The following is a 14,421-nucleotide window of genomic DNA, read 5'->3' as shown; positions in this document are numbered from 1 at the left end:
CTGCAGGGGGAGGTAGAAGAGTCAGGAATGAAGGATTCAAGTTGAGCCTGGGAAAGGAGGGAAGGTGGTGTTTTACATTTTTTTTGCCTTTGTTTCTCATTAGGCAAATCTCGTTTAACTAGCAATAAACTAAAGTCAAGTCTTTTTTGTTTGTCATGGTAAGTGGTAAGCAGTTTCCCCATCTTAGGATCAGCCCCTGACCTTTACATTTTCTCCCCATCCAGTTGAGGTGGTGGAGTGAGTGAGGAGCTGGGTGGGCATCCCAACACAGATAATTATCTACAGGCTAGGCCCTTCAGATACAGGAGTCCTTGTGGAGATGACAGCTCTGCTGAGAAGTATTAGCAGGGTGGAAGAAGAATTAACCAGCTGCAAGATACAGAGAAAACACGTAACTCCAACAACACTCTTTCAAACATGAACTTGTAAACGCCACATTTTTCAGACTAGGTTATGGTCCATTTTGCTTCTTTACCTCCCAAAAAAGTGTGTATTCCCAAAATTACACACCTTTCAAGTCACATCACAACAGGGCAAGCAGTCCATCCCAAACATCTGAGAAAACATCTTAAAATGAATCTTGGTGACAGAGAAGCAACAAAAAATTTTTGTGACAGGAGTCTAATCTTTGCACCTAGTTTGTTTCAGTACGTTTTTGATGGTGAGGCACTAATTAGTCCTATGGAAACAAATAAGACACCTTATACATCTACTTGAGAGACAATTTTAAGTAAGTTCTCCACTGTCAACACCTGGAGGGGCTTGGTCCAAAACCACTGCACTGAAGGGTATGTGCCATTGGGAAGAGATAGGGAGCAGTTCTGGTGCCTGCTTATGGCTGAGCTCCCTTAGGAGGGGAGATGTCTTATGATTACTGTAACCTTACAGATTTTATATTGTAATACAGCATGCACAAAGAATTTATGAATAAAAACTTTAACCCTCCATTTGCCTTTTTCTCTAACTTGTCCTAAACATACTTAAAGAGATGGCTTCCTAAAACAGCACTGGAATACTACATTATTTGCCAGAGGTTACAGATGAGAATCCTGTATTTCAAATTGGTAGTTGCATTCTCCTGAATGGTAAAAATGTGAGACATGAAAATTACAGGAATGGTAACTCTATTAAAAACAGCAAGAGCCACTTCTGTGAAGACGAGTCACTGACAATACAACAAAAAAACCTCAGTATCTTGATGAGATTAAGTGTCGTTGTGTACTCTGTTCTCTACCTCTTCCCAATATTTTCTCACTTGTTTTCCCCCAGTTCAATAATCCAAACCAGAGCTGTTATAGGAGGCTTTTATTTTGAACAAACCTGTTAAAATACAATTTACACTGAAAGCCAAAGCTGTGGCAAGTTAGACTTCTTTGTTGCTGTCATTTGCTTGCTGTTGTAGGTGGGACCCACTCTTGTATCTTCTTACGAGTAGTAGAGTAAGGTACGTACTGTCCAGGAGTGCCACTCAGATTGAATTTATGGTTCTCCCAGATAAATTTACGAGCAACTGGTGGATGAGTAGTTGGAGGGTCATCTGTCATACAGTGAAGCCAGCGATGCCTTGAGAGGAAAAAGACACGTTGTTACTAAGGAACATTATATGATCCTAACAAGCCCTCCTCCTGATTCCCCAGGGTTCTCTGAAGATGTTATTTATTTTGAGGGGAGAAAATGCCCTCCCTTTAATCCAGTCTGATTTTGAATGAGACTGCAGGATATTGACTTAAAGTAATTACACAAATATAATTGAAAGCACACCCGAGTTTGAATTTCCTGTTCTCCTGTATGCCTTGTATTTGGGCATAAAGTATTTCATTGTTATGTCTATTTGTATGGCCTTAACCAGCCACCCAAGTCAAGGAAGGCACTACAAATGACAAAACCAAGAGGTTTTGTTTTGTTTTCTGGGTTTTTGGTGATGGTAATTTTATTATCTTATTTTTTAATTACCAGAAATCTACATTGCACATTTTCAGTACCAACTCCAAGGCATTCAAGAGGTTACCACTTGGGATACGACTGATTCAGCATCACCTACAACAATTATATAAACATTTACTGACTGCACAATAAAATAATTAATACCAATCAGTAATGGGGTAATTATGAAGTGATTACAGTGATTATCCTTTACCTATGAACTAAATGTCAGCCCTCCTCTGGGCAAACAACATTGGTGATCAAAGTATTTTCTCTAACAATGTGCTGAAACACTATAGCAGGGATCAACTAAGTTGATTTCACCCTATTTCTAGTTCAGTGCCCAAAGAAACTTTACCTGAGTAACACTTTTATTAGCCAGTTTACATGTGCTTCATACTGCATGCATGCATGCACAGTTATGACAGAAGGGAGGTTGGCTTTTTGCAAGCTCACACGTACTTTTACTGAGGCTTCTGTTAACCAGCTTTTGCCAAAGACTTGATCTAAAATTAAGAAGTCTTTTATTCTGCCTTTTATTAGAATAAAAATTAGACTAAAAATTGCATCTTTAGCCTCTAGCAACAAATCCAGCACATTTAACTGATACCACAAAACAGAATTGTGATAAAAGTAGTAAGGAACAGATACAGGACTGACTGTCCTGGTTTGACATGAATTCAAAATCTGAAGAGCAGTACAGAAGGCTGAGTATCTTGTCAGCCAAACAGTTTCTAGACATATATTTCAGAAAAAGGAAACCCCACAACTTTAGATATAACTTTAGAACAAAATCTCACTTAAAAAATAATAAAAAAAAAAAGTCAGCCATATGTTCATTTTCTGTAAGGAAAAAACAAACAAGAAGCCCAAGCAAGAGCTACAGGTTGTAGGACTAAAGACTGCCATGAAACTGGCTTCAATATCAAACCAGATGGAACTGTAAGATACTTTAAAAGTAATAAGAAAAAGCTTGTTTAGAGGTAAAGAATGGCCTCCTACAGGAAAAGTCTTCCACTTATGAAAGGTATACATGTCAGATGAAGTGATCCAATGCAACACAGACGGAAGGGGGATGCCTCTTCCTTCCCCCCCAACCCTCCTTTGTAGATACAGTATACTTTCCCACTACTTCTGTTAAAAAAAATAAATAAAATTGGGTAATGATTTCTGTTTGGAAGAAGCCAGCCCCATAGCATTACTGATCACACTGAGGATAAAGAATCAAGCTTTGCTTGATTTTAAATCTGGTATTACTACCAGCCTCTGAAATGTCCTGGCCACATCACACAAAGCTCTGACCTTATGTGAATTCTCTTTCCCAATTTACATCTGCTAGAAATCTGTGTACTCGTGAGCTTCACACTGCCTTGAGATATCATGTCTCCCAGCCTCAGAGTTGGCAGGATAGCTGTAAGACAGCTATCTTGACAGAAGTGGGATCACATGCTCATACCCAACATGCCAGCTCTCCACTGCTAACACACAAAGAAACACAAGAGTTTGTGACCTGAGAGGAAGGGACAGTCCACGTATCAATAATCATTCTGCCAATAGTGACTTAAGCACTGCATTTCACAAGGCTTTGTAATATCACTCCAGAGCAGCCTCAGTTTGTCAAACCTGTTTGCCATGAGATACAGAGGCAACTTGAGCACACACACCTGCACCTGGTGATGCTGCTGGGTAATAGTGCACAGGGATTCTGCAAACAAAACCCTATTTATGCACCTGCCACCACGACTCACTGTCTTCCTGCTCCCCCAGGAGTCCTGCACAGCAACAGCACAAACAAAAAATTGTTTTCTCAGACAGAAATGGAGTTATGAAGGCCCTGAATGAAAGGCTGGAGGATGTGGTGCATGAGACTCTACTAAAGCTCAGTTAAAATCAATGAGATTTCAAGGGATGATTATGTCTGGCACATCTGACATTACAGATGTACTTATATTGCACACTTGAAAAATGAGGAAAAAAAATCATGGTATCTATATAAAATATAACTATAAAATATAACTATATATATAATCACATATATAGATATAATCACATATAACCTATTACAGTTATAAAAAGATAGATTATACTTACATATTTTATAACATGTTTATAATTATATATAATTATATGCTACAATTATATATAGCTATATAATTATAATTATTGTATTTATATATTATTTACTCATTGAACTTAGATGAGTAAATAGAAGACAGAACAGTTTTATTCTGTCATTTAAATTACTGTTTTGGAACATTTTCTAAAACTAAATTCACGAAGTCTTTTAAAACACAAAATTTTAGAGTAATTAATATATTCAGTTTCAGGATTTTCAGAAGCTCTATTACATCAATATGAAATCAGACTCAAATTTAAATATATCAGCAAAACCAATCCTTAAACCCCATCTTCTCTCTGAAAAATAAAAATGTTATTACTCACCTATGGGAGATGCCAGCACAGGCACAGGTACTAAACTACCTAAAGAGATTTCCAAACTTTGTTTAGAACTCCACCCACTATTAAGCACCCATACAGTTGGGAGCTTCAGGGCTTAAGCCTGGTCACAACAGATTCCCCTTAGAAGCCCAACATGTGACATATTATAGAAAGCATTTAGATTTGCAGACTTTGCTCTCTCAAACAAAAGCTCCCACTCCCCACTTACACAAAATATGTAAAACCTGAAAACTTCATTTTGGGAAGACTTGCTCCTTGGCAGCCTCCATCTAAGAGTCTTTTGAAGCCCTAATGTCTCACAGACTCTACTTCCAGATGCTCAAGAAAAGCTTTTCATGCACTACAGTGAACAGCATGAATAAAGAGATTTGACATCTTGCAGATCACCAGATTTCTATGCAAACTCTGCTTATAAATCCAGGCATGGAAAAACAGGATTCAAAAGAAATCAGTGACAAAACCTAGAAAGAAGCAGACAATTTACACAGAGCAAAGCAAACCAGAAGCTCTGAAAAGGCTGAAGCAGCTTCCTGAATCACAGAGCGGAGTCACTACCAAGCAGACTGAGGCTAGCAAAGCCTCCAGACTTTTCTTTGGGTAAACAGATAAAAGGCAGCTCAAAGATTCTTCAAATGCTCTCAAAAAGACTGTAGAATTTTCTCCCAAGTCTTAGACAATTTTTTTAAAGCAAGAAGATTTCAAACTAAAGCTACAAGGGATTGGAGCCAATTATATGATGTAAAAACTGTCAAACAAGAACCAGTGCTACACAAACTCCTGAGCTCCTACCATATGTGCATCTACGAGGTTCAGGCACTGTCTATGAAAGTTCAGAACATTTGCCAACTTGCTAGCATGCAGTTACTTCAAAAACTGATCCACACTGTGGCAAGACAAAAGAGAAGTGAAGATGTGTGTTACAGTCAAAGGGCAAAAAGTATTTTGATGCTTTGCCAAGTACCTTAAGTGTATAAGGAATCAGGGATTTAACTTAGACTAGCATAAAAGAAGCTTTTTAATTTTAAAGACAGTCTTCACTTGTTATTCCAGCTCTATGCACAGGAAGAGAAGGAAACGGTGACAAGCAACATGGTTTTATTTGTGAGATTACTTTGATTTCTCACACAAGCTACAGTAAGATACCACTGTGTAGTAAAGAGACAGCATTTCATTTACCTGAAAACACCACACTAGCACTCAGTCTAGTCACAAAACTCACAAATGTATTGTGAAGCTATTGAAAGAATGGAAATTTAACTCCCCCCGTTCCTTTTCAATTAAATCTTTTTGTTTTTCCTCACTGGCAGACTTAAGAAGCAGCAGTTTTATATAAGAATAGCACATTTTTCTGTATTTCTTAGGATGCTGGCACTTTAAATCAGAGATGCTACATTTCTCCTTCCTTCAGCTGTCAAATCAACTAACAGAGAGGTGTAGACTATTACAGGGAAGTTAGTTTGGAAATATTTAACTATATGAAGCTAACAATCCCAAAGCTCTTTCCAAAGATGTCAGACTTGCACCATGAGAAAATAAACATCCAAGTATGGGACAAACACTGCACACACACAGGATAATGCTGGCAAAAGGAAGTGTTCTTGCAAAAGGAAAACTATGTCCCACAGGACAAAATATTAAGACAAATTATTTTTAACTAGTGTGTATACATAAACCAGTTGTCAATTTGTTTTTGCAAAGTATTTGCCCAAAACACAACCAAATTACATTAAAACAGATTAATGGTAAATGAACAGTGTGTGGAGAGCCACCAGAGGTTCTGATGGTGATGCAAGAGAAACACCCCTCTAGCATCCAGCAGCATTATCAGGCTTTTGTTTTCATAGTCTTCATAAGGTCTCAAAAGTGAGCTTTACTGCACAGCACAACCCAGCTATAAGTGGAAAACTGGGTTCCAAACGTCCCCCCCTCCTTCCCTTGTGGACTCAAGCTGAGTCTCCCAGAATCCTTCAAATACAAACTTGGGACCTTCCAAATCTCAGCTACAAGAGTATCAGTTTTGCTGAATACCAAAGAGAACTCCATGTCAGGAACAAGCAGACACACATGGAACTCTCGCATGAAATGTGAGCATAATCTGAAAAACAAAACTGATACAGAAAATGATTTGGGGAAAAACGCTTCTATGTCCTCTGATCCAAAATGCACTAAGAACAGCAAGATACTCAGTCTTCACCCCTCACCCGGTTTCTGTGGAAAACATCCACAAACCCTTAGTTGTGAGGATCAAAGAATCAAAAAATAAAAGCCTGGAGGGGATTTAGACAGTCTGCATATGCTTCAGACCCAAGGAAGTATCAGCTACATCCATGTCACTCCTAGCAGCCTCCTGCTTAAGCTGTTACTGAGTTTCTGGAAGACTGGCTTCTTCATCTTCCCAAACCAAGTTACACCAGTGGAAATAAATAGATTTTTTTAGTCGTTAGAATAGTAATGACCACTCTATCACTTCCTGTGTAATTTAAACCTACAGCTTCCTATTCTACCCATCTCTTTCTGACAGATTGACTTTGCCTTTCCCTTTCGCAAGAGATTAAATGCTTTAAGATTATACCCACGGTTATTTCCTCTCCTTTTTAAGTAGCCCCAACTCCTTCCAATTGTCCTCAAAGGTCTGATTGTTCCTGCTGCTCTTCCACTGCTCAAGAGCTACATTTTACACGATTCCTCCTGGTAATAATCAGAAAGGAAGCGTCACTTTGCATGACTCCAGGCAGTAACTCTTCCTGCTTCTCAGAAAGGCACACTTCTTTTTCAGCAGTATGATAATGTGGATTTAACTCAACCTGGCAACCCCATAAAATCCAGATCATCCTCTTGCAGCACTGCTGCAGTATTTCACTACTCTGTGCAGCCTTTGACGAAGGGGAAAAAAACCCTTACACTGCTTTAAGCACACTACCTTACTAACAAAGCCACACAGGACATTTCATGTGGGTCTCAGCCTGCTTGTGATCCAAATCTCATTCTCTCAAGGTGGGTGGGAGGGTGGATGGAGAGAACTATGACCCCTTTGGCCCTTATCCTAGGAAGAGAGCAAACTGGTCACCTTAGAGCCTCCTCCAGGCTGAACAACCCCAACTTTCTCACCCTGTCTTCATAGGAGGGGTTCTCCAGCCCTCTGATCATTTTAGTGCCTCTCCTGGGGACATACTGAAGGAGCTCTATGTCTTTCTTATGTTGGGGACTCCAGAACTGGACATAGTACTTACTGCATGTGGGGTCTCACAAGAGCAGAGTAGAGGGGGAGAATCCTCCTTTATCAAAGAAAAAGAGGATACTGAGGAAACCCTTTGCTGGCTTTTGTAAGAGCACAATAAGCAATACATAAGCATGTGCAAAAATTAAAAAACAAAACCAAAAACACACAACAAAAACTCAAAATAAGAAAAGTCTTGAAAACCAGCATAGTCTAACAGTGAAAGGATAGAAACAAAAACCAACTATTACACAGATAATCAGGAGCAGCCCCACATAGGCTGAACATGCTAATTTTGGAGATTCTAATGTTACTTCTAAAAAGCAATGCCATTAAGCTCTTACCAGAGAAAACAGGGAAAAAAAACCCAAAACCAAAAAAACCAACCAAACAAAAAAACAGAATCAAACCCCAAACCATTAACTGCAATAAACATAATTTTAAGGCTGGGAGAATTCGAAACAAAACTTACTCCTTAGACAGTCTACCCACACATTGCTCAAATGTTCTCATGAAAGCCACAATTTAGGAGTTTAGGTAATTAATCTTGGCACAGAACATCTATCACAGGAACAATAAAACTCAGCATTCACTTATGCTCAGTCTATGCAAGAACCTCTTGTTTCGTATCACCTTTCACTGTTCTGTGTCTGAAGTGCTATTCACATTCCTCAAGAACTGGGTAGAAACTGGTTTTTGCTAGCATAAGATGTTCCTTTATTTGGTGTTTGTTTTTCCTGAGTTATATAAGGCAGAACAGAGATTAACAGCTGTGAGGCCAGAGACCTTTTGAAACTCAAGATTGTCCTAGAATTATTACTGAAATGCATGAAGAGATGAGAAAAATCATAGACAAGCAGCAGTGAACATATAGAGCATCCTGGCTCTTTGCTGTTCATCATCTTGTAGAGTATCTATGTTTATCAATTGAAACAATTATGCTGCTAATGGTTGTGGATTAAGAAATGCTGTTCTATCATTGTCTTCCATTTTTAAAGTTCTAGCTGCCCTAGGCTTTGCCAAACCTTTAAAGAATAACAACTAACAAGGAAAACTGGAAGACTGGTTTTACCTGTTCAATTTGGCTGGCAAAATGCTTTTCTCATTTGAACCAGCAAGTGCTACAGTCAGGAGAGTGAGTAATGTAAGATTTTAAACGCAGCTCAAAATCAAAAATACAAATAACCAGTTTGAAACCTGGTCACATATGATAGCTGCATGCAATAAAACTTAAATATCATACAAGTTGCATTGCTATTAAAAAAAAAAAAAGCACAACAAAAACCCAAACAATCTGAAAACCTGCTTTGTTATACAAGAAAATAAACAAGCAATCACACAACTGGTATCTGCTCACAATATTAAGTTAAATGGTTTACCATTCAGGGGGCACCATGCTTCCATCAACTTCCCAATATGTATTTTTGCCATTCATTTCATCAGTATAGATGACCCATCTGTGTCGACCTTAATTAAACAAAAAGAGAAATATTGTATTAGCTAAAGAAAAAAAATATTTTCATATAAAGGAGAGAATTCAGGAAAACACAAGGAAAAGTATTTTGACTAAAACTATCTACCATTATAAGTACCCATCATTATGGACACTCATTTCAAAGTCAGTACAGCTTTTATTTTTCTAAGTCTTCTGTATTTCCACCATTACTATATTTTTACATGGCTGAATATAACACCCTCAGGAGGAAGCAAGTACTGACAAAATTTTCAGACAGGTTTCCTTTTGCCACCCTTTTTCCCCTCTCATTAGGAAAATCTTTTCCAAAAGAACATTGTCATGTTCATAAACTAGGTCTCAGCCATATATAAGTACCAAGCAATGTTTACCAGCATCTCTGCTTTTCCCAGGTACCCTACAAGGTAGCCCACAGCAGGCAGAGCTTGGTCTAACCAGTGTGTCAATTGCTTATGTATCACCTTCACTGCTTCAGATACTACCTTCTTAAGTACTTTACAAATGTTATTTAAAATTCTACTACTTAAGGTAATAGGAAGTTTAAGTTAACCTGTGTTTCTTTGCCCAGCGGTGATCATATAAGGAAGCACAGCTGTCAGGCAGTTTTAAAGGCAGTTCTGTTTTCTGCCTCCCCCCCAAGTTAAGCTACCAGCTTTTAGTTCAAAGACCAAACTCAGCTCTTAATCACGTTACCATATGGGCATACCTATATGGAGAGCACCTGACTATCTTAGATTTATCCCATATTTATTATGTCAGATTGACTACATTTGCAAATGAATTGAGGGAGGCAGTAAAAAGACTGAAGATGTCAAAGCACTTCTATGAGCCCCCTCTTTAAGACTCACACGAGTGTCAGGCAGGCAACAAGTTCTACCTTGCTAGCAGAAACTACACAATCTATACGAAGCTGGGATAATCAGTCCACATTAGCACACATACCAAAGAAATTTCTTTTGTCTTCATAGTATTTGTTTCCGTATTTGTCAGTTCCTACCAGCATTCCTGTCTTCAAATCATTGACCCTGTGAATTCCCAAAACAACAGTTTGAATTTACATCATCTTAGAATGAAATTGTGGTAGAGGTTGGTAAAAATTTGTAATGAAAACTCTTAACACATAAAAGCAAAGCTAAGTTCTTCGCAGTGGGAGATAAAGCAACTCTGCAACGTAGCACAATCTAACACCCACAAAACTTTAAATATTACAGAAGGGAGTCCCAGAGACACGTTAATTCACTTGGTTGAAGATGTTACCATCCTTCTCAACTACTTGCTACTACCATTTCAGCTTGAGTTGCCAGTGCTGAAGCAGCTTAAGAGATCTCACATATCTGTGTGGGCACAGACAACAGTGATATTTTAAGCCACTGTAGCTGCTTGCCAGGGAAATGCATAGTAAACCCCAAACTGTTAACCCTCTTTACTTTTGTGTAACTGTGAAAGATGCAAGCATTTACCCTGCCACTGCAGGAGACCCAGATAAGGTATAATCCAATTTCAACTCTTTATACAGAACACGGAGAGAATACGGAGCTGACTGAAGGTTAGTAGTGCAGTTCCACAAAGAATAGTGATGTCAGTAGCCTTGTTTAACACTTCACAGGGCTCCTGACTAAAACAAAACCAAAACAGAAGTACCACCTCAAATAAGTGCAGGGGTCTGACAGATTATGATATTAACATACAGAGGAAGGTCATACTGCTGTACAGAAGTTCTGCACTGCCTTCAGAGCTGGACTGAGACTGAAATTCAGTGGTGTGAAGGCCACAAGGTGATGCACCTGGAGACTAAGGATTTCTGAAGCACCATGTGTATAATCACAAGGAAAACACCTGGACGTCACAAGGTAATAGAGAGCTATCAATTAAGTGAGAGTTGGAGAAAAAAAGACAAGCTTATCCTAGAATATCCCTGGTGAACTGAGTTGTATTCAGTGAACAAAGCAAGTACTAAAGCCACTGTATGAAAATACTGATGAGGCTTGACTGGCAGTTGTGTAAAATATTATGTTTTAATTGCTCAAGCGAGATCAAATTAAACAGAATAAAAGGGGGAAAAAAAAGTCATTATGATAACTGGAGAAAAAAGTCTTCAAGAAGGCTCAGAAAGCTTGGCTGGTTTACTCCAGCATAAGAGACCCTTGATATGCAGCAGGGAACTTTACCTCTGTGAATCCGCTCTGTTCCACAACTCCTGACTTCCCACTTAAGAAAAGGCTTTTTGGCTAGGTGGTGAGGCTTACAACATTCACTGTAGAAATGTTCTATTACTTTTCCAAGACCAGCTACAAAGATAATGCAGATTATTGACACTGCCTGATTTGGATCGTGTACCATTCTGCCTTCCACCTCACATTTCATCAAGGATCTAACTGGAAAAGAATACCTTAGCACATCTGCAGCTCCTCCTATAAGGAACTTCAAGCATGCTGTAACACAAATCAAAATAAATCTTTCTAAGGTAGAGATGAAATGTGAGTGGGGAAAAAAAACAGAAAAAAGTTTAATGTGGATCTGTGCTTAGGGAACAAAGTACACAGATATGTCTCAGATACTAGTGACAACAACAGCTGTCACTAATTCTTCAGAAAATGCCACTGGGGCTGGTGGGCATCCAAAACTCGGCACGGGACAACCTGTTGCCAAAGAGGCAGATGAATAGTTCGAAGCGTTAAAAGAATTACTGCTGGCAAGAGAGCTGAATTAATTCTCTGCTTTACACTACAGGATTTCAGCAGCACAGCTTTCAGAGCTGTGCAACAGACAGTTCAAGAAAGCTGCCACCAAACTGAGTAGGCCCACGGCCATCAGGCCAGAATGATGGTGGTCTGCTGTGCCAGACCACAGCAGAGATGGCTGTGGCAAGAGGATTAAGAATCATTAGAACAGTTCGGGTAGGAAGGCACCTTAAAGAAGTTGCTCAAAGCCCCATCCAACCTGGCCGCCAACACTGAGACTTCCAAAACCTCTCTGGGAAACCCGTGCCAGCGTCTCACCACCCTCATACTGAAGAACCTCTTCTTACAGTCTAATCTAAATCTACCCTCTTCCAGATTGAAACCGTTCCCCCTTATCCTATCGCTCCATACCCTTCTAAAAAGTCCCTCCCCGGCTTTCCTGCAGGCCCTTCAGGTACTGGAAAAAGAAAAACGTCAGACACGGGGACAACCTGCCTGGGCAATATTGGCAGCTCGGTACTGAAGAACCCACGAAAATGCCCACACACGAGAGAACAACCCCCGGGGCCCGCCTGGGGCCCACTCCGACCCCAGTACCCGCTGCCGACTGCGGCGGCAGGGCCGCACCGCACGGAGAGCTGCGGGCAGCGGCCTCCCCCGGGCCCGCACACCGCCCGCCCTGAGGCAGAGCCCGCCGACCACCCCGGTGCTGCGGGGATCGGCAGCCGCCCCGTGTCATCCCCTCACCCCCACCGACTCCGAGCAGGACAGGGCGCCCACGACCCGCCCGCCAGACCGGCCGCACGCCGTCAAGGTGACCCCGCGGGGCGGCGAGGTGGGAACGGGGACTCCCCCCGCCGCTTGCTGCGGGCGCGCCAGGCGCCCCGTTACCTTATCAGCTGCCAAAAGGCGCCGCGGAGCCCGCCGTGCCCGCCCAGGTGCTTCAATGCCCGCTTCAGTACCTCCACGTATTCCGCCATCTTGAGGCGGCTCCGCCCGCTCCCGGCGCCGAAGCTGTTCCGGCCCAGGGCCGCCCCGCCTACCCAACCCTTAGCGGGGCCCGGCACTAGCTCCGGGGCAGAGCCGGCGCGTTTGGCCGGTGCCGGAGGGGGGTGGCGGTGCCCTGGCGCTGTCTCGCCGTTTGCCATCAGCTCGGGAATTGCCCCCGCTCCCTAGCAGGGCCGGGCGCCGCTGCGGGTGGCTGTGGGGAAGGGGAGCCCGGTCCGGTTTGGATCAGGCCCGCCGTGGCTCTCCCTGACCTGCCTGCCCGTGAGGACGGGCGAGGAGGGAGACTGAGAGCACGGTGCTGCCCTGCCCAGCTGCAGTGTGTGTTACTCCTGATCCTGTCTCAGCCTCACAAGAAGCCCTTCAGCAATGCCTTGTTCCCTGTGGTTCACTCCAATGAGGAATGTGGCTCCGGCGCCCATGTTAACTCTGCCACAGCCCACCGGAGCCTGCAGTTTGACGTCTCTGACCACCTGTACCAGGCTGTAGGTGCAGAACTTCATGGAAACACATCTTTCCAAATGCCCATGTCCCTCCTTGCTGGCCATTGTAATCTGCTGCTGCTTCAGGATCTCGGCCTTCCTCTTGATCAGGACCCTGGTATCTCAGGCACTGCCTTACCCGTCCAAGGGGATGATTATTTCCCTGGACTGGCAGACTTTTCCTGGTGCACCTCGTGTGTGGTTGGCTTTGTTTGTGGTAACCAAGCAGCTATCCAGAAACATCCAGTGAGATCCTTCTTAAGGCCTTTGTAAAGGTTGCTGAAGGTTATTTTTTGAAGAAGACACTCTTTAAAGAGATTTGGGCTTCCAGTCTGCATAGCCTACATCCATAAAAAGAGCATTTGCTTACTGCTCAGAGGTGAAGAAAAACAAGAGACAAGAAACTTCAGGATAGAAAAAAAAGCTTTTTCTGATAGAAATGCCTGCTGTTGAGCCCTTATTTCACAGTACTCACAAGATCTGTTGACAGGTCACCAAGACTGGTAGTGAGGAGTCCAGAATTGCTCTGACAAAAATTTAGGATTAAGAAGAGGTTACATCTCACCCCGTGCAGACTGTGGGTGATGATCAGAGAACAGCTTTAACAGTCTTGCCTCTCCCTGGCTTTTTGAAACTCTGGTAGGCCATGGAAAAATATTTCTCTCTTACCTTGTCCACCTCTCCACCCCATCTTCTCCGTCCTGTCCCACTGCCTTCTCCTTGTACAGCACTAGCAGCGAGAAACATTTTTGATCTCCCTGCTGTGAACACTGGGAGTACTTTACAGCTGCTTCTGCAAGGGTAGTTCTGGCAAGGTGCAGAAACTACTTACTTCATTGTCTTTTGCAAGGCTAGGGTTACATAGGCCAGCCAAAAATAGATCCATGGTACCTTGTGAGAATAGGCAGAACTTGGAAAAGCACCCAGGAAACACATCATCAGTGTTGCAAACAGCACAGGACAGTCAGTGGGGCCCAGCTGATGTCAGTCAGTGCTGAGAGACCAGACTGCTGGGTAGGAGCTGACATTGCCAGAACTGAGAATTTGGGAAGGGACAATGCAGAAGCTGAAGTGAAAGATGAAGCAGGTGGTGTTAAACCTGAAATGAAACTGGGAAAAAGTTCACAAGGTGGGAATACAACACTTACGTCAACATAAAGTCTAGTGGTCTAAGTTTCT

The 14,421-nt window shown here is 41.9% G+C and overlaps 1 protein-coding gene across 1 annotated transcript; it reads right to left on the bottom strand.

Annotated features, from left to right (window-relative positions):
* Positions 1–1,290: 1,290 nt before the first annotated feature.
* On the bottom strand, positions 1,291–12,780 carry NDUFA12 (NADH:ubiquinone oxidoreductase subunit A12). Its single transcript, XM_030466921.1, has 4 exons — positions 12,647–12,780; positions 10,017–10,099; positions 8,980–9,067; positions 1,291–1,563 (listed from the first exon to the last, which is right to left on the bottom strand). Exons 1-4 carry the CDS (start codon positions 12,733–12,735, stop codon positions 1,383–1,385), a joined length of 441 nt encoding a protein of 146 aa, XP_030322781.1. The 5' UTR covers positions 12,736–12,780; the 3' UTR covers positions 1,291–1,382.
* Between the last annotated feature and the right edge of the window lie 1,641 nt (positions 12,781–14,421).

Source organism: Calypte anna, chromosome 1 (genome assembly GCF_003957555.1).
Source record: "Calypte anna isolate BGI_N300 chromosome 1, bCalAnn1_v1.p, whole genome shotgun sequence".
Lineage (NCBI taxonomy): Eukaryota > Metazoa > Chordata > Aves > Apodiformes > Trochilidae > Calypte > Calypte anna.
This window is presented reverse-complemented; position numbering and strand designations above follow the sequence as displayed.

Excerpts from the sequence above, each read along its gene's own strand:
- NDUFA12 (XM_030466921.1), bottom strand. The coding sequence starts at position 12,735 with ATGGCGGAATACGTGGAGGTACTGAAGCGGGCATTGAAGCACCTGGGC. Across the intron at positions 10,100-12,646 it reads GCCTTTTGGCAGCTGATAAG|GGTCAATGATTTGAAGACAG; the intron begins GTAACGGGGCGC and ends GGGAATTCACAG. Across the intron at positions 9,068-10,016 it reads AGACAAAAGAAATTTCTTTG|GTCGACACAGATGGGTCATC; the intron begins GTATGTGTGCTA and ends TGTTTAATTAAG.